The 24,379-nt window shown below is 53.2% G+C and overlaps 1 protein-coding gene across 1 annotated transcript in view; it reads right to left on the bottom strand.

Moving 5' to 3' along the window:
* The window catches only part of RPTOR (regulatory associated protein of MTOR complex 1), a 425,613-nt gene that overhangs the window by 5,478 nt on the left and 395,756 nt on the right, over nt 1-24,379 (bottom strand). The window contains 6 exon segments of the mRNA XM_023729162.1: nt 2,491-2,597; nt 7,095-7,142; nt 9,566-9,670; nt 10,239-10,363; nt 10,913-11,027; nt 15,966-16,071. Of these exon segments, the coding sequence (XP_023584930.1) occupies nt 2,491-2,597; nt 7,095-7,142; nt 9,566-9,670; nt 10,239-10,363; nt 10,913-11,027; nt 15,966-16,071 (606 nt within the window).

The raw sequence follows: 24,379 nt of genomic DNA on the forward strand, positions 1-24,379 counted from the left end.
ACACACCACATATACACACACCACACGTATACTACACACACCCCACATCTATACACACACCCCACACATATACACACATACACACCACATATACACACACCACACATGTATACTACATACACCCCACACCTATACACACACCCCACACATATACACACACACATACACACCACATATACACACCCCACACATATATACTACACACACCCCACACATACACACACCACACCACACATATACACACCACACATATACACTATACACACACCACACATATACACACATGTACACATCCCACATACACACTACACAGACATACATATACCACATGCAAACACACACCACACATATACACACATACTACACACACACCACACATACACATCCCACATACTACACACACCCCATACACACTACACATATACACACATACAAACACATTACACATATACAGACATACATATACCACATGCAAATACACACACCACACACACATATATATACACTATACATATACACACATACAAACACCCTACATATACATATACATACTCTCCACACACACACACACACACACGACACCTGCATATCTGGACATGCCACATACATATATACACACACATCTGTCATACAAACACCCTATACACACATACACCCCCATGTATACACATGTACATATATGTTCACCCTACACATACACCCCCCCCACATATACACCAACCACACACACCACATACATTCACATGCCCCCACATATACACCATACACATACACACATCCCCTCATACACACCCCCATATACCACACACACACGCCCCCACATACACACCACACAGACATGCCACACATACATACCACATACATATACATACACCCACATATATACCACACACACACGCCCCCACATACCACACACGCCACCACGTATATGCCACACATACACACCCATCCACATATACACCACACACATACACATGCCCCCATGTATACATCACACACATACACACACCTCACATATACAGCACATACATACACACACCTCCACATACACGCCCCCCACATACAGACGCCCCCCACATACCACACCCCCACCCCCACCCCACCCCCACCCGGAGCAGTCAAAGCACTGCCCCAAGGAAATAACAGTGAGAAGGAGGGAGAGTCTTAACCAGGGGCTCCGAGCGGAGGGCGGTGTCGGTGGCCTGGGAGCTCACCAGCCCCACGTCCCTGCTCACCCTCAGCCCTCTGATCCAGCTGTGCCACGCCGGGCACTCCTGACCTGTCTCTCCTGTCTGCCCGGTGGGCAGCTCACGAGGAAGGGGTGTGGTCTCTCTTGGTGGGGTGGGATGGGGCGAGGCAGGAGGGGGCTTTCTTTGTACAACCCCCACATGGGCCCTGGATAGCAGGGTCCCTCCTTGGTTGAAGCCTGGCCTCTGCTCCCATGACTGGGCATCCACTCAGTGTCAGGGTGCAGCCCCTACCCTATTAATGTTCCAGGGTGTCTCAGGCAAATGCAGTGCGGTGCAGTGAATTACTTAATATGGCCCTTCTAGCCATAGTCTTTGTCACTGCCACCAAATTACGGGGTGGGACTATGCAAACAAGGTGCTTGTGGCCCACCAAGGGGATTGGACAGCTTGCTGCTAATGCAAAGAAGGTGCATGGAACCCTGTGGGGGTGGGACCATGTAAATAAGGTCAGTTTGCCACCCTGCTAGGCTTAAAGAGAGCTGATCCCAGATCAGCGGCGACCTAACTACCACCAAGCAGAAGAGACGGGAGTGGAGCGCATGCTTTGGACCTGGGATCCCTGCATTAAGAACCTCCTAGACCCAGGAGACAGACAGAGAGAGCTGTTAACACCAGAGACGCACGAGACAGTGAGAAGCAGCGGCAACGGGACCAGTAGACCAGCAGGAGATGACACGGTGGGCTTCCCAGCCCATGGAGCGAGAGAGTTGAGCGCCTTTGGGTCAAGGCTTACTGGTGGATTGGGGTACCCCCGGGCACTTATTGGCAGAGCTAGAGAGATTTGTAACACTTGCCTGAGCAGGGCAGAGGCTGGGCTGAGGGGCCGAGAGCAAGAGAGAGAGCTGCCTATGGGCACGGCTGAAAAGCAGCTGTCCTGACTGAACAGCTGTATCCTGAATCATTTCAGATCCTGAACTGTAACCTGTTACTTGCCTAATAAACCCCATAACTGTGAGTATGGTCTGTGAGTTCTGTGTGACCACTGCAATGAATTATCGAACCCAGCAGAGGAGCAGAGAGTGGGAGGGACGGCTGGTGTCAGAACTGGTAAAAAGGTTGGAGAGAGGAGGTATGTCTGACCTCCACCTCATAGGACAAACTATCCTTCAAGCCTTCACGGCGAGGGCAGGAGTCTGCTTTGTGAGGAGGATGGTGGGCTCTCCCCTGGATCAGGCCAGAAAGGGGGGCTGGTGTTCCAGCCCCTTCCCACCCACACCCCGCTGGCACCAGGTGCCCTTACCTGCACCTTCATCTCCCGGTCTGTGTCCCAGATCCGGATGATCCGCACGTCCCCTGAGCTCATAAGCAGCCCGGTCTCCTGCTCCCAGTCCACCACCATCCCTGCTCCTGCAGACAGACAGACAGACACCGCATCAACCAGGGCCTTGAGCAACGGCTCCGTGCCGGGTGCCTGCACCCACCAGGTGGGTACCACCTCCAATATAAGTGCGGGTTGGGTTCCCTGTGCGCACTCTGACGGCTGGGCTGGGCTGACAATTCCGAGACTGAATCCCGAGCTGTTCTCAGATCCCGGCTACACCCAACGCCCCCTTCAGGACTCGTGGACACGTGGTGGGCTCAGGTGTTCACCTTTTTTTTTAAATGGTTGTAATATAGACATATAACACTCGAAAAAAAACCCTGTTGCTGTTGAGTCCGTTCTGACTCATAGGGACTCTATAGGACAGAGTAGAACTGCCCCATAGCGTTTCCAAGGAGCAGCTGGTGGATCTGAACTCCTGACCTTCTGGTTAGCAGCCGAGCTCTTAACCACTGGGCAGCATTTGCCAATTCAGCATTTTTCAGGTGTACGTTTAGTGGTCAACTACATTAATCATGTGCAAACATTATTCAGAATCGTCACCAAATTTCCCATCACCAAAAACAGAACCTCGTTGCTTCCCAGACAACATTCCCCCTTCCCCTCCTCCGTCACCGTTAATACCTGGCTCTCTACACACCCACCTATTCTGTTATTTCACACAGGTGTAAATATACGTTTGAACTTTCAGGCCTGGCAACTCCAGAGCGGTGTCAAAGGCAAGAAAATGAGGGTCCCTCTTGGTCCCTCTCGGCCACGTCAGAGCTCAAGGGCCCAACTCTCCTGGCATGGACAGGGGACTCTGTGATCATCACCCCCCAGAACACGGGAGTGCGCGTGTGATCAGGACTCACAGGGGACCTCTCCAGTAGCATCCCTCCTGACGACCAGGCCAACACCCGCCTCCGCCTCAGTGGGTCCTCAGTTGGTCGAGTTGAGCTGGGAAGGGGGTGCCTCAGGACAATTCCCTAACTGCAGGAGTGAAGTCTCGCCCCAGGGTTTCCTAAGGCAATGAGGCCCCTTCTCAGGAAGCCAGTTTCACAGACCAACTCACAAATTGTGGGGTGAAGGCGGTGGCCTGCTTTACCCTTCCCTCTCTCTGCCTCAAGTTCTCCTTGGCTCCTGCCGCCCCCCTCTGGCGCTCTGAGGGTCTGGAGGGGGTCTGCCTGACCCCTTGGCGTGGACAGGAGCATGGAGGCGGCTGTGGCAGGCTGCACAGCCCCCAGCCCTCCATCTGTCCGTGTTCTAGACACCGTGGGAGGAGGCTCCAGGGTTCATGGCGAGTTTGTAAAAGACGATAAAGCAAGTGACATCTCCCTGACAGGAGGAGAAGAGGAACACGAGAGACGGTTGTGACTCTGAGAGAACTCAAAGGCAGAGCCTCACAACCTTGAAGGAGCTGGGACCCTCTCTGACCTCCCCAGGGGCACCCCCTGTCCTCCAGCCCCGGGGGGAGGGTGAATGCAGGGCGAGAACCCCCTGATCTCTCCTCCCTGGTCTCCCCCTGGCCTCTCCTGTCGGCGCCCCCACTCCGTTCACTGGGCAGAGGGGTGCCCCATCCTGCCTTGCCTGCGCCGGTCCTTGTATTCCTAAAGGTGACATGTTTGCTGTCTGTCCCCATCCCCCAACGAGAGCTGACGGGTGGGGCACTGGTCTGTGTGGGGACTCATCCACACCTGAAGGTCAAGCTTGCTGCCCTCGGCGCTGCTCCCAGGACACTGTGTGGGAGACTCCTGTCCCCGCCCAGCTTTATCCTGGACACAGGTCCCAGACACTTGCCCCATATGTGTCCTGGCAAAATGGCCACTTCCTCCTCAAAATAAAGACAACTAGGTGTTCTCCCAGATCACCAGCTCAGGAAACCAGCTGCTTGGTGGTGAGGACCTGCAGGCAGCCCTGGGAGGCCGGGTGGCGACAGCAAGGGCCAGTGGCCACCACATCACGGAGGGAGCTTGGAGGGGACCCCTGGCCCCAGTGATCACTGCCCTGCCAATGGCTCGACCACAGCCCAGGAGGGACTCTGAGCAAGAACTACCGGCTGAGCAGCGCCCAGACCCGATCCCCAGGCCCCGCGCTAACCAGTGTTGGCTGCCTCAGGCGGGGTCCTTGCCTGGGCTCTGATCACGCCTGGTTGATGCGCATTTATGACTGACCAGCTGGTATCAGGCTCACACACTGGGGGGCCTGCTCCTCCATTACAGGGCTGCGAGCGGGCGGTGACGTCTGCTCCTGGGCAAGGGCTGGGGTCCTCAAGGAGGGGTCGGGGCCTGACTGTGGGTTTGCGGGATGAGGTAAAGGCAGACTGTCCCATGACATTAACGCCCAGCTTCCAAGCGCCCAGTCGATGCCTGCGAACAGAAGGACCTCGGCTTTTCCTGCCGTCTCTTGAGAGGCTCCCGACGACGACTCCTCCTGAGACAAGCCCTTCTTGTGATGACCACGGGCTTCTCTCGTTGACACGGAAGCTGTTTCTGCTTTCGCTTGGCTCTTCCTCTCTGGAGATTAGGGGGTTAATAATCTCCATACTTTTTTTATAGAGATGAAGGTCAAGTCAAACCTGAGTTTTCCCTTTTCTAACTACTTTTCCTTCATTGGAACTTTGTAACGTAAGAACTCTTCATAAAACACTATAATGTGAGTTGACAAGGCCAATGGAGCTTCTTGTTTCCAACTTCCTAGGACACTTCCACGTAATTCTGATGACATGGTACACGGTAGCTTGCCCACCAGAGCTGCCTGCCTTCTTGCCTGAAGCCATTTGTATCTCGATGCCAGCAATGAGCGGCTGAAAGATGGACCAGGGTAAGGAAACGCTCCTAGAAGGCTGATGGAGCCTTGAAACTTGGGATTCTGCAAATTAAGGATCAGGAGTCTACTTCCTGCCTGGGTTGGTGAGGGTCCATCTCCTTACAATGCTCCTACATAGCAAGACTAAGAGGAGAAGGCTTCATTCTGGCCTTACATACTTTGTTTGTTTGGCCCAGTTTTAATGTTGAGTACCCAAGGGAAGAGGACTTGAAGCACTAACTGATGAAGATCAAAGACCACAGCCTTCAGTATGGATTACACCTCAACATAAAGAAAACAAAGATCCTCACAGCTGGACCAACAGGCAACATCATGATAAACGGATAATCCTTGAAGTTGTTAAGGATTTCATTTTACTTGGATCCACAATCAATGCCCATGGAAGCAGCAGTCAAGAAATCAAACGACGCATTGCATTGGGCAAATCTGTTGCAAAAGACCTCTTTAAAGTGTTAAAAAGCAAAGACGTCACTTTAAGGACTAAGGTGTGCCTGACCCAAGCCACGATATTTTCAATCATCTCGTATGCATGTGAAAGCTGGACAATGAATAAGGAAGACTGAAGAACTGATGCCTTTAAATTGTGGTGATGGCGAAGAATATTGAATATCCCATGGATGGTCAGAAGAACAAACAAATCTGTCTTGGAAAAAGTACAGCCAGAATGTTCCTTGGAAGCAAGGATGGCGAGACTTCGTCTCATGCACTTTGAACATGTTATCAGGAGGGACCAGTCCCTGGAGGACGTCATACTTGGTAAAGTAGAGGGTCAGTGAAAAAGAGGAAGACCTTCAGTGAGATGGATTGACACAGTGGCTGCAACAATGGGCTCAAGCACAGCAACGATTGTGAGGATGGCGCAGGACCGGGCAGTGTTTCGTCCTGTTGTACAGAGGGTCGCTATGAATCAGAACTGACCGGACGGCCCCTAACAGCAACACCCAACGGTATGAACGAGATGGGTGTCTTAGCAACGATCACATCAAACACGTGGGTTTTTCAGTGGAAACAGGCTTCAGGGGACGTTGCCTCACACTCTGAAGACGGGTTCTGTTTGGAAAGTCTAGGTGGAAACACAACGTCTCTGTTTTGATGATGGCCTTGTTCCAGGACCAAAGCAGACATCTCCACGCCTGGACTGGTGGGGAGGTGAGCGGGGCAGAGACGAACCGGACAGGATTCCCAGATGCAGCAGACACCCAGGAGTGAAACAAGGTGAAGGATGCCAAGAGGAGGGGAAGCGGAGCTGAGCCGGCTCATCCGCCCTCGGAAACGTGGAGCCCAGGGTGCCCACGAGACCTCAGGTTCAGACCCGACAGCAGGGAGTCTTTCTAGATAGATCTTTCTTTAAGATGTTTTCTCGGTGCCTCACAAGCTACTACCTCACCCCATGAAGTCTGTGTGAGCAAAGCCCGATGTTTCAGTGTACCGGGGGGGCAGCCTGGAGAAGGACCACGGAGAGGGGGGTGGGCACCCAGGAAAGGCCTGGCCCTGGCCCCCCAGCCCTAAGGAAGGCTGCAGACAGAGAATGAACACCTCCGAGGACAGCAGAGGGGACAGCCCCAGCCCCTACTGACAGGAAGAGCCTCTGAGGACAGGAGATAGGATGGCCCCAGCCCCTGGCCCAGGAGCCACAGGAAGAGCCCCCGTGAATAGCAGAGGGGACGACCCTGGCCCCCGGCCCAGCGGCCACAGGAACAGGAAGAACCACTCACCTCCCTGCTTACTGCTGTCAAGATAGATGGAAACCTTTCGGGCCAGACCTGCGAGGAGACAGGGGTGGGGGATGGGTGCACGGGCCAGACGGTCAGCCAGAGCAGAGTTAGCCGAAGTCACACGGGCACACCAAACTGGTTAGAATGACCGCAGAGTGGGAAGAGGCAGAAAGGAGCAGACGGAGGGCAAGCCCAGAGAAGGGCCACTCCCCCAGGCGGCCGCAGCCGGGCACATGGCGTGATGAAGACTACTGCAGCCTCAGCGTCTGTGAGCAGGGGCTCAGCAGGGGCCACAGCTCAGGGGACACACGTGACTGGCTTCCGTCAGGGCTGCCCACCGGGTTGGTATGGGGTCAGGGTGGGCCCGTGGAGGAGAGGCGGAGTCAGCTGGGGGGTCAATGGTAGAAACGCAGTTTGTCCTGGGCTGCGGTGGGGAGCAGCGGGAAGCCTCTGAGCCCTGGGATCCCAGGACCTGGGGTGGAGCCGAGTGGGGTGGCTCCTGGGGCCTGGGGTGGGCCAGGTGAGCACAGGTGAGAGGGGATTTCCCACAGGAGAGGCTGCAGGACTAGGCTCTTGCAAAGGGGGCCGGTGGGTCTTGGCTCAAGGGAGAGCCTCAACGAGGAGCCTCAGTGCGGCCAGCAGGGACTGCGTGAGGCTCCATCGGGGGCCTGGCATGGTGCTCCGAGTTCTGGGCCCAGAACCGACCCACTCTCCAGCCACTGGGGACCGCGAGGGGGACTGCCCCGGATGCGCAAGTGCGTGCGTGCGCGCGTCCTCAGGCTCTGTATGTATGTGTGCACCTGTACATCCATGCACGTGTGTGTGCCCCCAGGATCTTTGTGTGTACTTATGTATACGTACGTGTGTGCGCACGTGTCCTCAGGCTCTGTGTGCATGTACGTGCGTGTCCCCAGATGTGTGTGCACGTGTGTGCATGTTCCCAGGCTGTGTGCATGTGTGTCCCCAAATGTGCTTGCACATGTGCGTGTCCCCAGGCTCTGTGTGCATGTGTGTGGGTGTCCCCAGATGTGTGTGCATGTGTGGGTGTCCCCAGGCTCTGTGTGCGTGTGTCCCCATATGTGTGCATGTGTGTGTGTCCCCAGATGTGTGTGCATGTGTGGGTGTCCCCAGGCTCTGTGTGCGTGTGTCCCCATATGTGTGCATGTGTGTGTGTCCCCAGATGTGTGTGCATGTGTGGGTGTCCCCAGGCTGTGTGCATGTGTGTGTGTGTGCATGCACTTTGGAAGAGGGAGAAACCCTGCAGGTGTCACAGACTTCTGGGAGCGGGGTAGGTGTCCTGCCTGAGGTGGCATCTTCTCTCCCCCACAAGTGACGTGATCAGATCTTCTCATATAAGGAGCCCAGACAGCCACTGGGTGGGCAACCGGCGAGAAGTTGGGACAGGAAGCTCTGTAGGGACGAGCTGCTGTCATCCTCTGAGGTCGCACTTTCTAAAGGCTTCCTGTCCACGTCATGCCATGTTCTCTGAGCTTTGCTGAGAAAATGTCCCCTTCCCGCCTCCCCGCACACATCAGCTTTCACAGGAGATCTAGACTCCTGCCTGAATCGGCAGGTGAAGGAGATGGCGGGGCCAGGCTTGAGAAGGTTCCCTCCTCAGGGTGCACGGCCACGTGGAGCACAGATCCTTCCAGAACCTGACGGATGTCTCCTTTCTCTTCATATAGAAAGCTCTGCGCCGCCTCGGGTACTCACAGGCCCTGGGAGAGGGCCGCTGCCGCAGGCAGAGGATGGCCAGCACATGCAGGGGGATGGCAGCACAGAAGCCCGGCAGACGTGCGGGCTTCTCACCCTGGCATGGCGGGGGGTGGGGGTTTTAACTTCCATTTTATGAGATCCTGGGGACTTGATGACCGTGTGGGGAGACGGGGCCCCCAGAAGCCAGCGCCTGTGGCAGCGTGTCTATCTGGGGAGCCACTGATGCCTGGGCCTGGAGTCTGAAGTGGAGGCTGCTGAGCACCAGTGGGCTGCAGCTCAGTGCGGAGGTGCCCCCCAAGCCTGAAAGTGAGCGTGTGAGCAGGCGCAGAGCTGCGTCCAGAGTGTGGTGGTGAAGGTGGGAGAGTGGCCACACCCGGCCCTGACCCCTGTAGTCAGGCCAGCGGTGGGGCCGCGCAGCCCCCTGCCCAGAGCAAAGGCAGACAAACCAGCACACCCACTTTGCATGCGATCACACCAAACAGCAGTTAGCTTGGCCCACAATGCCTCTCTGGGGCACAGGCAGCATTAGCGTGGGTCCCCTGGGCCTGCCAGCTGCAATGCTGTTCCAAGCAAGACACAGCTTCCAGTCGAGGATGTGACCCAGGCCACTGACCACAGGGAGGGTGGGGTGTGTACCCCTGGTCTATGTGCTTGGCCGGCATCAGAGGGATGTGAGAGGCACGCGGTGCCCTGCAGGGACCTCCCCAAGAGGGACGTGGACCCGGCTCCAGCGGCCCGGGGGCGGGCTGACCTACCTCGCGTCGTCGGCAGCATGTCTGAGAGCCCCTGCCATGCGGTCACCATTTCGGGGTTCTTCTCCAAGTCAGCAAAGTTCTTCCAGACCCGGATGGCACCGTCGTCTGGGGAAGGAGAGAAGGGAGACTGTGAACCTCTGCCGGGACCTCAGGTGCGCTCCGCGTGGCGGGAGGCCGGGCCCGCGGGTGAGTGGGCTGTGACAGTGGAGGGCTGTGACGGTGGAGGGCTGTGGTGGAGGGCTGTGGTGGTGGAGGGCTGTGGTGGAGGGCTGTGGTGGAGGGCTGTGATGGTGGAGGGCTGTGGTGGAGGGCTGTGACGGTGGAGGGCTGTGATGGTGGAGGGCTGTGGTGGAGGGCTGTGACGGTGGAGGGCTGTGACGGTGGAGGGCTGTGGTGGAGGGCTGTGACGGTGGAGGGCTGTGGTGGAGGGCTGTGACGGTGGAGGGCTGTGGTGGAGGGCTGTGGTGGAGGGCTGTGGTGGAGGGCTGTGACGGTGGAGGGCTGTGGTGGTGGAGGGCTACATGGAGATCAGTGATCCTGACACCTGTGTCTTTCCTTGCCCTTTGACTCCCACCTGTGTGTCTGGGGTTGGCACCAACAGGGGCGAGGGGCTCCCTCCTCTCCTCCCTGTGGCCCCTTCAGGGAGGCCCCCTAGCCGTGCAAACCCACTCACCAGTGGCCGTCAGCAGGAGTGAGCAGTCCTGGCCGTTCAGGTACTCCATGGCGGTGACCCTGGTGTACCGAGGGTTCCCATTGTGGAAATAATCCAGCTTCTCCCCTTTCTCCCAGTCCCAGAAACTTAAGGGAAGAAGAAATCGAGGTGAGGAATACCCCAGCTCACAGGCAATGAGAAGAACCCTCCCCGTGCCGTTTCTCAGTCACGAGTGACATGTGTTACCGATTAAACTTGGTTTTTCCCCTTGGGGCCTTGGTGTCTTGTCATCAATAGTCCCCCCCCCACACCTGCGTCTGCAGAGGAGGGGCAAGGGAGGCCCTAGTGCAGGTCCCTCTGTACACGTTCTGTCTCGTGGAGACTGTGGTGTGTGCTGTCCCTTTGCATCTATGCAGGACGACTCTCATCTCAGGAACGTGACACTCCCATCCCTGCCCTGAGCCCCGTCCTGACTCTGACACCCCCCAGGAACATGGTAACAGTGGAGACCCCTGGGGCCCAGCAACGCCAGGAGAGCATGGGCAGGGATGTTTCTTGGCATGTTCCCAAGACCTTTCTATGTGAAACAATACAAAGGGCTGAAGGACCCTCCACCGGATAAAGGCACGGGAGGAACGGACTCTCGGGGGTTGGCCGGTAACGAGAAAACGAAGCCCCGACAAGCACAGGCGTACCAGATGCTGTCTTTGTCAGCCACGGCGACGCATGGTGTGAATGGGTGGAACTTGACCACGGAGGGAACGCCTGGGTTCCTGTTGAGGAATATCTGGTCGTCCAGTCGAGTGATGCCTGCCAAGAGACACGTAAGGAGGAACGCAGCCAGCAGCCAGGCACGGCTTACAGTCAGCATTCACGGCACACTCGTGGCCGAGGGCTGGGGAGGCTCCATGGGAACAGAGAGGAGCTGGAGGGGGGCCCATCGCCCTCCGGAGGCCACAGCTCCCCGACCATGGGGCCTGTGCCTTTGCTTGGATCCCTATCCCCAGCTCCCGGCTCAAAGCTGGACTCACAGCAAGTATTCAGTCAACTGGTCCCGAATAGCCTACACGCTATAACCTACACATTGTGACCTATATATTATAACTTGTTCATTATAACATAAGCTGCACACTGTAACTCATACATTGTAACCTATACATTATAATCCATACGTTAAGACTTACACATTAGCAATACATAAAACCAAACCCATTGCCATCAAGTCAATTCCAACTCATCGCAACCCTGTAAGACAGAGCAGAACTGCCCCATAGGGTTTCCAAGGCTGTAAATCTTTACGGAAGCAGACTGCCACATCTTTCTCCCGTGTAGCAATATATATACAGATTAGTACAAATCTATCTGGTTAGAGCGTCACTATGAGTCGGAAATGACTCGATGGCAACGGGTTTATCTGGTCAGAATTATAGAAACAAGTGCTAGAGCTTTCAGAAAAAAGGCTTGGTGAGGCTCTGTTGTAACTCTGACCCGGGGTTACACATGGGTGTAGCCCTCGCCACCCGCCCCACAAGAAGCCCGAGTGCTGGCAGGTCCCTTCAGTCTAGAAAGATGATAATAAGGATGTCCTATGATTGGAGGATGTCAAGTCACAAGTTAAACAGAAGGGTGAACATGGATTTATTCGCCAGTTCCCTAAATTCTAGAATTAGGACATAAATCTTTCACGGCTCTGAAAGAGTTGGTGTTACAAAGAACACTAGAAAGGCTATAATGCACAGATTTGGGGTGGATTTAGTGATATTTTGATTAATAAGACTAGGTTTATTCAGAGTGGCTGGGGAAGCATGGGTGAACGTCAGATCTTCTGTTGCAGTGGAGGGAAGAGGGGACACCGAGCCTTCCTGGCACTCTTGGCCTCAGACGACTGGAGGGACGCTGGGTAACCCGCTGGGCTCCTGGGGTTCACAAACTGTCGCTTTGCTGGGCACAGTGCTTGGGCGGGGGTGGTACAGAGACCAGCCTCCCTTGGGGTCTCTGTGCACCTCCTCAGGCCGGAAGCACCTTCCGTGAGGTGGAACAGTAGGCTCGGTGTTCTAGCACCTTCGTGTGACAGGGCAGAGGGCTCGATGTTCTAGCACCTTCCGTGAGGTGGAACAGTAGGCTCGGTGTTCTAGCACCTTCGTGTGACAGGGCAGAGGGCTCGATGTTCTAGCACCTTCCGTGAGGTGAGGCAGTGCGCTTGATGTTCTAGCACCTTCCGTGTGACGGTGGTGGGCTTGGCACTCCAGTACCACAAGGTGCACCTTCCACACAGGGGGGTAGTGGGCTTGGCATTCTGGTACCTTCCATGTGACAGGGCGGGAGACTCGGCGTTCTGACACCTCTCATGTGACAGGGTGGTGGGCTCAGCATTCCAGCAGGAAGCCCGCCTGCTCTGGGCAGAAGGCCACAGATACAAGCAGCTTGGTGACCGGGCTACAATCCCTGAGCAGGCTCCACCACAGCAAGGGCCACTCGCTCTGCGTCACCCGCTGCCTGTTCAGGTGGCCGCGATGTGGGGTCCTTCTTGCACCTGGAGTGTGGTAATGTTTCAGTCCTCCAGCCCACTCTCTGTCAAGCTAAAAACCCCTTTGGGACAAGGAGAAGGGCTAAGGGCCGTCTTTGTCCTTCGTCATAGTTTTTTAGGGGAGCCCAAAGAATAGGCATGATTTCCATCACTGAGAGACTACGAGGACCCCAGGTTCTTAAGCCAGCTCGTCAACTTCCTGTCTGTGCAAATACAGCCCGTGACTCCAAGGCATGGGGTGACAAGACGCCGAGGGGGATGGCTCCACGGATAGGGGTCACTTCTTCCCTCCTTCCTACCTTGTGTATCTTGCCCAGCACACAGTTGACGCGCAAACGAAAATGAAAACGTGCCCTGAATCCAAACCCCAATGTGGTTCCACGAACATTCAGGTGCTCTGGGGCACCTCTGAGGCGCTCTGAGGAGGAGTCCAGCGCCTGCGGGCCCAGGGCCCACGTGGATGCTGGCTCAGCAGCTCCCCCCAGCGGGTTCTGGACACACAGATCCACCTCTGTTTTTGTACGAACACTGGAAAAGAGAGCCGAATCTGGTTACACAAGATGCCTGTTCTGTCCAGAACTCGTTCCGTCTCACCAACGTGCTGTTCTCCCCTCGCTGCCCACTCAGCTGTGGCCTTCACGTTGGGTGCCACCCTCGACCGCCATGTCTGCCTCAGGGGCATGTAACCTGATCCCTCCCAGCTCGCCAGCCTGTGGGCCTCGGGATCCTGCAGAATCTCAAACCCCCGAGGAAATGAGGAAATCGCCTCTGCACTGTGACTCAGTGTGCTCTCCCACGCAGGCCGCCTGTCCTCTCCCCGAGGAGCGGAGGCGCAGGCTTGGCCAGCCCCACACACTCAGCGGGGACAGCGGGGAAGCAGATGTGGAATTCCAGAACAGCAGAGCGCTCGAGTCCCTCCTGCCGCCGCTCCCTCGCGGAGGTGCGGACAGTCATAAGCAACGAAGACCAGTTTACAGCGGAACGGTGACCGGTGACCGTGCTAACAACCGTCACCCCGGGTGTCTCAGGGAAGCGCCGTGAATGCAGGCAGGCTGCCGTGACAGTGCTCCCAAAACGTCTCCATGTCCAGCAGTGAACCTCACGTGGGGGGCTCAGCGGGTCCCCGAGTGGGGGACCAACGGCACCAGCAGAGGGGGGAGTCAACGGGGCTCCCTAGAGGGCCTGCCAGGGGGGCTGGAGTGGACGCAGGTGAGATTGCAGGGGTGACAGTCAGTGGCCTGTGTCCTCCCACCCAACATAAAAGTAACACATGACGTCGGTCAGAATTCTACGTCACAAGGAAGCAAGGCTGGAATCGTGTGTCAGCACAACGGGCTCAGAGCCCGGCGATGGGTTTTGTGCTGGGGGCTTGGGCGGATTCAGACCCATGAACCAAAACTGGCTCAGTGACCTGGAGTGCTTCAGGCACTCGGAGATTGCGTCGGCGCCACTGGTCCATCTGTCTGGAACCAGGTCGCTGGGCCAGTTCCCAAGAGGGGGCTTTGCTGCGGGTCCACGTTCTCACAGGATGGAGAGAGTGCCCCATTCTGGTGCCCTGGGGGTGAGGGGCCCACGTGCTCATCCCGGTCCTGGACGCACAGCAGAGGCCCCGGGCCGCGCCCTCACCCCATGCCACCCCCATGCCCGCAGGACGATGGCAGCTACGATCTGCCTGCGCCCCGTCCTGTCTGCGGCCAGCCTGTCGGCAGGGAGCCTCGTGCTGTTCTCCCTGCAAGACACACTGTGCCCTCGGACGCTCATCACACTGTCAGCCTGGGTGAGGCTGTGAGGGAGACAAGATGCCACTCTGCAGAACAAGGCTGGCGTCCATTAGGACATCTGCTAGGAGGCCAGGTGAGGGTGTGGAACAAATATGAGCACCCTGCGCCGGGGGGTGGAGTGGACACCATGTCGGAGTGGCAGAGCTTGGCCTGTCAGCTGGGCCCTGCGTCCTGGCCCCTCGTTGGGCCCCGCATCCTGGCCCACCCACCTGGCCCTGCGTCCCAGCCCGCGGGCTGGGCCCTGCATCTTGCCTCTGCTCTCCCTGTAGGTGTGGCAGGGCAGGTGGCACTAATGTCACAGGGCCGCTGAGGGACCTCCCTGCCAGGCTGGGAGATGGGCCTCCTGGGCTGGGGTGCACTTGCTCCCCATTTGGGGAGGGAAAAACACAAGAGTCCCTGGTGGACAGGGGGTCATCTGTGAGGTGACCCCAGAGGCCTCGGGGCCCCCCTCTGGGGAGTGACGGCAGAGTGCTGGTGCCCCCAGCCCCTCCCACTAGATCAGGCCTTCCCTGAGGCTGAGGGGTCGAGGCGGGCAGGAGGGAGGACCCCTGGCTCTCAGCCCCTGGGTCCGCTCCCCTCCCAGCTCCCCGCCTCGGGCTGCAGGCCTGGAGGAATGCCTTCCTCTCCACTGGCCTCAGTTCCCTGTGTGCAAAGGGGAGAGGGGCTTTCACGCGGCAGGCCGTGGGGTGGGCTCAGGGAGGCCCCGTCTGAGAGCCGTGTGTGCAGCCTGGCTCACGAGGACCTTCCGAGGACCCCCGAGGCTGAACAGGAGTGTGGGCAGTTCCGGCATGAACAGGCCATGTGGATGGACTGAGTGGACGGGGTCTGAGTGGACAGCGTTTGAATGGACTGTGTCTGAGTAGACGGGGTCTGAGTGGACGGGGTCTGGGTGGCCGGGGTCTGGGTGGACGGGGTCTGGGTGGACGGGATCTGGGTGGACGGCGCCTGAGTGGACTGGGTCTGAGTGGACGGCATCTGAGTGGACGGGGTCTGAGTGGACAGTGTCTAAGTGGACTGGGTCTGAGTGGACGGGGTCTGAGTGGATGGTGTCTGAGTGGACAGGGTCTGAGTGGACAGAGTGTATGGACGGGGTCTGAGTGGACAGTGTCTAAGTGGACTGGGTCTGAGTGGACGGGATCTGGGTGGACGGTGTCTGAGTGGACTGGGTCTGAGTGGACGGCGTCTGAGTGGACGATGTCTGAGTGGGCAGACTGTATGGACTGGGTCTGAGTGGACACAGTCCAAGTGGACAGACTGGTGGACATGGTCCAAGTGGACAGATGGCGTGGACGGGGTCCGAGTGGACGAGGTCTGAGTGGATGGGGTCCGAGTGGGTGGGGTCCAAGCGGACGGGGTCTGAGTGGACAGACTGCGTGGCCGGGGGCCGAGTGGACGGGGGCCAAGTGGACGGGGACCGAGGCCCAGCTGCGTGGCACTTACCCCTCTGGACCACCTGCTGTGCCTGTCTCCGCACGCGGGTGTTACGCAGGAACCGCCATTCACGCTCCTTACGGGTCTGACTCTCCAGGTCGTGCTCTTCCGGGATCTTCAACAACAAAAGCGTCAAGTTAAGTCTAGCGTTCGAAACAGTGATTTCCCTAGACAGAGGCTCCTTAGCCCAGACATGGACGCACCAGGGTCTCTGGCTGGCCGGGTGCCAAGGTCCCCGATGGGTACAGGATGGGGCTCCCGGGCCCGGTCACACTGCAGGTTGCGGCCATCCCGGCCCCCGGGGAGCCTGCCCTGAGTCCACGGCCCTCCCCAGCTCAGGCTGTCCATGTCCACGCTCTCTGGGGAACAGCCGGTACCTGCCCCTGCCAGCCCGCGGGTCTGTCGGTGCTCAGAAATCTCGGTAGGGTGGGGGCCGCCTCACCTCTGAGTGAGGCCACAGTGGGAGGTGAGGGGGTGGAGACTCCCTGCTTTCTGTTATATTTGATAACAAAACAGAAACAAACCAGCCCCCAGCCTCACTCTGACGTCCACTGTTATGGATTGAATTGTGTCCCCAAAAAATTATGTGGCAGTCCTAATCCCTCTACCTGTAAATATGACCTTGTGTAGAAACAGTGTTTTTCTCTTGTGATGTTAATGCGGATACACCAGGGTAGGGTGGGTGCTAACCTAACCCCCGAGAGGTGCCTGATGAGAGACCAGAACGGACAGACACGCAGGGGAAGACAGAGGCCAAGGCGCACCAGCGAAGGGCCTTCCTCTAGAGCCAGCCGCCAGCACTGTGAAGCGGCACACTTCTGCTCTGTAAGGTCCCCACCGGAGCACTTCTGTCATGGCTGCCCCGAGGACAGAGGCGCCCGCTCTCAGAGACGGCCCGTAGGTTCCTTACTAGCATGTCACCGCTATGCTCTGTTCTCTTCCTTCTTAAAAATCATAAAAACCAACCACATTCAGCAAAAGAGCAACAAAAACCAAAAAGGACATCCAAGCCCGGAAACAACCAGTGTCAAATGGCTCCAGCGGAGCTGTTGGTGTGGTAACAAGCCCACAGTGGCAGATGGGAGACACTTGGATTCGTTCTATGACTGCAGAGTTTATAAGAAAGAGGGACCAATGGCCGTGACAGACAGCAGTAGTAAGGCGGGCGTTGAGACCCTGCACTTTAATGAAGCCTGGTCTCTCAGGGAGAAACCAAAGAACAAGGGCCTGCTGCAGCCAGAGGGGAGAGGGCCCAGCGGCTCGACGTCATTGATGAGCTTTCTCTGCACAGGCCGAGCTGCACACAGCTCCGCAGGAGTCCCAGAGGCTGTGGGCAGACCCGGCCCCTGCTCAGCTCCAGAGAAAACAGAGGGAGGGAGCGTTGTGGAAGGTGCAGGGCACACTGCCAGCCCAAGTGATCTGAGAGACAGACTGCCATCTTGCACCAACCCAGACAGCATGAGGGGACCATCTCCCAGTCCAGGAACTTGGCCTCATGGCCAAGGGGGAGGAATTTAGTCACAATTTCCCTTGTGCAGCTGGTTCTAAGAAATCGAGAGTGATGCCCTGGGGTGTATGTGTGCCCTGTCCACCTGGGGGCTGCCCTGTCCACCTGGGGGCCGCCTTCGCCTCCTGGGGGCTGCCTTTTCCTGGGGGCTGCACGCAGGCTGGGCTGAGCACAGAGGACTGTCAGAGATGGAACTGTAATGCGGCTGTGGAAGCAGCAGCCCTCCCTTGGGACAATCAGGATGGTGGCAGACGTGGCTGTGGGTGGGCGAGAGGCAGGAGCTGGAGGAGACATGGCCCGTCCTCAGTGCTTGGGGACGCTGATGAGGACAGCTCCCTGGAATTACTGCGCTGGCAATTTCCTGGGTAGCACAGCTCTTCATCATTCCTTCCGCTCTCTCCTCCTCCCCACCCATCGCTCTGCAGGCAGGATAAAGGCTTTGTAGTCAACAAAGGCTCCCGGAGGAGGAGGGTGTGGGCACGGCGTGACATGATGAGGCTCATGACCCGGCTCCGCTCAGGCAGAAACCAATTACGATCCGGAAGCCTCCCACGGAGAGCTGACGGCCCTCAATCCTCCATGAGCAGAGAAACTGGGGAACAAAGCCGAGCAGAGGGGCCTCGCGAACGCCCCGGGGCAGTGATCTGGGCACATTCTCACGGAGGAAAGCCTTCTGTGTGAGTCACAGTCTGTCTGTTCCCACACCTCTCAATGAAAAAGGCTCCAGGTACAGGGGATAAATCAGGACACAGGTCCACGGCCGGCAAGGCTGCAAAGCCCTGGACAACGTGAGAGGAGACGGGTCTTGGGGCAGGCTCATGAACGTCAATGCTAAATCGTTAAACCTCGAGGTCCCTCAGTCTCTCCCGCCACACAAAGCAGCTTCCGATCACGGGAAGTGAGAACTAACTTGACTCTGCACTGGTTTTTCTCCCTGACGTGCCTGAATTGTTTCCAGCATTTAACAACCAACGATCAAAACCACAAAAAATCCCACATAAACACTAACGTCATCTCTGCCGGAACAGCTGATGCCACCATCCCCCAGGTGTCAGAGCACACAGAATCCTTCGTGCGTGTTCGACAGGCAGCGTAGGTGTTGACACTGATTCAACTAATGCCACATGCACATTGTAAAACCAGTTGCTGTTGAGTTGACTCCGACTCACGGCGACCTGATGGGTGTCAGAGTAGAACTGCGCTCCATAGGGTTTTCAATGGCTGAGTTTTCGAAAGTACACTGCAAGGCCTTTCTTCTGAGGTGCCTCTGAGTGGACCTGAACCTCTAGCATTTTGGTTAGTGGCTGAGCACTTAACGGTAGTGCCATTAAGCATATTACATCAAAGGGTTTACAACCCTTTGCCAAATTCCTCATGAATACACACTTGGACGTGGAGACCTGAGGTCACTGCACGCACTCACACCCAATATGGCGGGCCACCCTTTGGCTACATGGTTTCCTAGGCATGACTTCAACACTAGGGGAAAAGAGAGTTTTAATTTTTACCCGAAAGTCAGGTTAATTGAGGTATAATTTACATACAGCATATTTGCCCTTTTCAGGCACAGTTCTGAGTTTCGACAAATGTAGAGTCTTGTAACCATCATAATCAAGATAGTAGTTCCTTCACCCTCCCCTACCCCGCCAAAATTTTATATGCCCCTCTGTGGTCAAAACACTCCCCTCCGCCCCAGCCCATCAACTAGTGATCTGTTTTCTGTTCTTCTAGCTGTGCCTCTGCCAGAACATTGTATAAACAGCTCATACAACAGTAGGTAGCCTTGGGGGTCTGGCTTCTTCCATTTAGCGTAATATGTTTCTGATTCATCCGTGTTGTTGTGTCTGTCATTAGCTTATTTTTTTGCTGAGTATGGTTCCATTGTTTGGCTATGTCACAGTTTTTATCTAGTCCCTAGGTGAAGGATATTTGGGTTTCCAGTTTTTGGTGATCATGAATAAAGTGCTATAAATCTTTGCATAGAGGTTTTTGAGTGAACGTAAGCTTTCATTTCTCTTGGGTTATCTAGGACTGCTGGGTAGAATGGTAAGTGTATGTTAACTTTATAAGAAGCACTCAAGTTTTCCCAAAGTGTCAGTAATATTTTGCACTTGCACCAGTGATGTATGAGGGTTTGAATTGCTCCACAACCTTTGTCAGCACTTGGTACGGACAGGTTTTGAAATTTCAGCCATTCTTAACTGCTCATGTGGAACCTGTACATAGACCAACAGGCAGTTGTTTGAACAGAACAAAGGGATACTGCACGGTTTAAAATCAGGAAAGGTGTGTGTCAGGGTTGTACCCCTTCACCATACTTAATCTGTACGCAGAGCAAATAATCCGAGAAGCTGGACTATATGAAGAAGAACAGGGCATGAGGATTGGAGGAAGACTCATTAACAACCTGCAATATGCAGATGACACAACCTTGCTTGCTGAAGGTGAAGAGGACTTGAAGTACTTACTGATGAAGATCAAAGACTACAGCCTTCAGTATGGATTACACATCAACATAAAGAAAACAAAAATATTCACAACTGGACCAATAAGCAACATCGTAATAAACAGAGAAAAGATTTGAAGTTGTCAAAGATTTCACATTACTTGGATCCACAATCAACACTCATCATGGAAGCAGCAGTCAAGAAATCAAAATCGAGGAGGCAGGGCCAAAATGGCGGAGTAGTGAGACGCTTCTGGTGGTCCCTCTTATGCGGTGAGGCAAGCAATGGCGTTTGGGACTCGTTTTCCATGTCGAGAGAGATCGAGTGGCGGAGGGTCTGCTAAGGCCTCCAGAGCCAGTGAAAAATGGTACTCAGTTGGCAAAAGATAAGTACATGTGTTTAACCTACTGTGTGGATTAAAAAACACCCTGTTTGGGAAGAACCTCTTTCCCATTTACCCACTCCCTCCCTACTCTGCAGCAGGTTCCAGGCCAGCTTTAGTGATTGCCGAGTCCCCTGGGCCGGATGTAGGACCCGTCATGTGCCCTGAACCATTCTCCTGGCCTTGAAGAGGGAACAAACTAACAAACAGGAAAAAGTAATATGCCAGCTCCCCTATGCCGGGAACTCAGGGCAGGCACAGCTCCTTTGCCTAGGCACAGGCATAAGAGGTCCACGGACTTTGAATGTCTTTCACCCCTGTACAGACCTGTGCGGGCTCATTTCAACAGCATAGGCCTTCACTAGCACAGTACAACAGGGTATATACCTGAAGCCCAATTTCACTGTATCAGCTATATGATGGACTGGCGGGTTTGTGACATTTGATGCTGCTCTGCCTATTAAGCAGGGTCCTCATTTACCCACATAAGGGGACTGAGGACTGGCAGCTCCACCCACACCACCTTGCCACCTATGACAGGGGTCCAAGAATAAGTGGTATCTCCCAGTCCTTACAGCCAACAGCATTCGGTACCCACAGTCTGGCTGCAAAACCCACTCACCTACGTACTCTAGGGAACAGGGACACGCTTTCCTCCAAGACACTCAAGGGCAGCTGTCAGCCATCTGCCTTGCTCAGTGCATGACGCCCTACTGTAGCCAGATACCTGTGCCTACTCCAAGCACCCCTGCCCATCTAGGACTGTAGGCGAGAGCCTGCACCACACACTTGTTGATGGACTATCTGGACACCTGAGCTCACATACCTAGTAACAGATCTAAGTACCTGGTGACAGGACGTTAGAGCTTCAAAGGTACCAATAATCAAACTAGCTCACACAAGTAGCCTATTTGGGCATATCGAAACAAAACAAGAAGCTAGGACACAGTAAGCAAACAGAAAATAAATATAGTAACTTATTGATGACCCGGAGACAACGGTCAATAACAAATCACAAAAAGAGGCAACCATGATGGCTTCAGCAAGCTCTCAAAACGAAGACTCAAGAAATTTTCTGGAGGAAGATAACTTCTTGGAATTACTGGAGGTAGAATACAAAAGATTACTATACAGACTCTTCAAGAGATCAGGAAGGAGATCAGGCAAAACACAGAACAAGCCAAGGAACATACAGACAAAGCAACAGAGGAACTTAAGAAGATTACGGAAGAGCACAATGATAAATTTAGTGGGCTACAAGAATCCACAGAGAGACAGCAAACAGAAATCCAAAAGATTAACAATAAAATCCCAGAATTAGGCAACTCAACAGAAAGTCATAGGAGCAGAATTGAGGCAATGGAAGTCAGAATCAGAGAGACTGAAGATAAAGCACTTGACACCAACTTATCTGAGGAAAAATCAGACAAAAGAATTTAAAAAAAATGAAGAAACCCTAAGAATTATGTGGGACTCTATCAAGAGGAATAACCTACAAGTGACTGAACTACCAGAATGGGTGGGATAACAGAAAATATAGGGAGAATTGCTGAAGATTTGTTGGCAGAAAACTTCCCTGATATCATGAAAGATGACAAGATATCTATCCAAGATGCTCATCGAACCCCACACGAGGTAGATCCCAAAAGAAAGTCGCCAAAACATATTATAATCAAACTTGCCAAACCGAAGATAAAGAGAGAATTTTAAGAACAGCTAGGGAAAAACAAAAAGTCATCTACAAAGGAGAGTCAATAAGACTAAGCTCAGACTAGTCAGCAGAATCCATGCAGGCAAGAAGGCAATGGAATGACATATATAAAGTCTTGAAGGAAAAAAATTGCCAGCCAAGAGTTATATATCCAGCAACACTGTCTTTCAAACATGATGGCGAAATCAGGGCATTTCCAGATAAACAGAAGCTTAGAAAATTTGTAAAAATCATACCAAAATTACAAGAAATACTAAAGGGAGTCCACCGGTTAGAAAATCAATAACATCAGATAACAACCCAAGACTAGAACACAGGACAGAGCAACCAGATATAAACCCAGTTAGGAAAGTCACAGAAATAAATCAAAGTTAAAACATCGAAAATAGGGAAACAGAGACATCAATATGTAAAAGATGACAACATTAAAACAAAAAAGAAGGACTAAAAACTAGTCACAGATCTTTCGTATGGAGAGGAAGTCAAGGCGATATAAAGAAATAAAAGACTGGTTTAAACTTAGAAAAATAGGAGTAAATATTAAGGTAACCACGAAGGAAACCAACAATCCTACACATCAAAATAAAAAACAAGAAAAACATAAAGACTCAGCAAATACAAAATCAACAATGAAAAAGACAAAAAGAAAATACATGAAGAAAAATGACTCAGCACAGAAAATTAAGTAGAACAAAGAAACTGTCAACAACATACAAAAAAAAGACATCAGAATGACAGCACTAAACACATACCTATCAATAATTACACTGAATGTAAATGGACTAAATGCACCAATGAAGAGACAGAGAGTGGCAGAATGGATTAAAAAAACACAATCCATCTATATGTTGCCTACATGAAACACATCTTAGACTTAAAGATACAAACAAACTAAATCTCAAAGGATGGAAAAAAATATACCAAGCAAACAACATTCAGAAAAGAGCAGGAGTGGCAATATTAATCTCTGACAAAATACACTTTAAAGTAAAATCCACCACAAAGGAAAGGAAGGACACTATAAAATGATTAAAGGGTTGATATACCAGGAGGACATAAACATAATAAATATTTACACACCCAATGACAGGACTCCAAAATACATAAAACAAACTCTAAAAGCATTGAAAAGAGACAGACAGCTCCACAATAATAGCAGGAGACTTCAAAATACCACTTTCGGTGAAGGACAGAACATCCAGAAAGAAGCTTAATAAAGACATGCAAGATCTAAATGCCATAATCAACCAACTTGACCTCATAGACAAACTGAGAACACTCCACCCAACAGAAGCCAAGTATGCTTTCTCTTCCAACACATACGGAACATTTTCCAGAATAGACCACATATTAGGCCATAAAGCAAGCCTTAACGGAATCCAAAGCATTGAATATTACCAAACATCTTTTCTGACCATAAAGCCATAAAAGTAGAAATCAATAACAGAAAAAGCAGGGAAAAAAAAAAATCAAACACATGGAAACTGAACAACACCTTGCTCAAAAACTACTGGGCTGTAGAAGAAATTAAGGATGGAATAAAGAAATTCACAGAATCAAATGAGAATGAAAACACATCCTACCAGAACCTTTGGGACACAGCAAAAGCAGTACTCAGAGGTCAGTTTATAGTAATAAATGCACACATCTAAAAAGAAGAAAGGGCCAAAATCAAAACATTAAGCCTACAACTCGAACAAATAGAAAGACAGCAGCAAAAGAAGCCGTTGGGCACGAGAAGAAAGCAAATAATAAAAATCAGAGCAGAATTAAATGAAATAGAAAAACAATTGAAAGGGTTAACAAGACCAAAAGCTGGTTCTTTGAAAAGATCAACAAAATCAATAAACCATTTGCCAAACTGACAAGAGAAAAACAGGAAAGGAAGCAACTAACCCGAATAAGAAATGAGATGGGTGAAATCACACCAGACCCAACTGAAATTAAAAGAGTCATAACAGAATACTATGAAAAATTGTACTCTGACAAGTTTGAAAACCTACAGGAAATGGACAAATTTCTAGAAACACACTACCTACCTAAACTAACACAGAGGTAGAACAACTAAATAAACCTGAAACAAAAGAAGAGATTGAAAAGGTAATAAAAAAAACTCCCAACAGAAAAAAGCCCTGGCCCAGGTGGTTTCACTGGAGAATTCTACCAAACTGTCAGAGAAGAGTTAACACCACTACTACTAGAGGTATTTCAGAGCATAGCAAAGGATGGAATACTCCCAAACTCATTCTATGAAGCCAGCATAACCCTGATACCAAAACCAGGTAAAGACACAACAAAAAAAGAAAATTACAGACCAGTATCACTCATGAACGTAGATGCAAAAATCCTCAACAAAATTCTAGCCAACAGAATTCA

The sequence above is a fragment of the Trichechus manatus genome, unplaced genomic scaffold, assembly GCF_000243295.1.
Source record: "Trichechus manatus latirostris isolate Lorelei unplaced genomic scaffold, TriManLat1.0 scaffold00028, whole genome shotgun sequence".
NCBI classification, from domain to species: domain Eukaryota; kingdom Metazoa; phylum Chordata; class Mammalia; order Sirenia; family Trichechidae; genus Trichechus; species Trichechus manatus.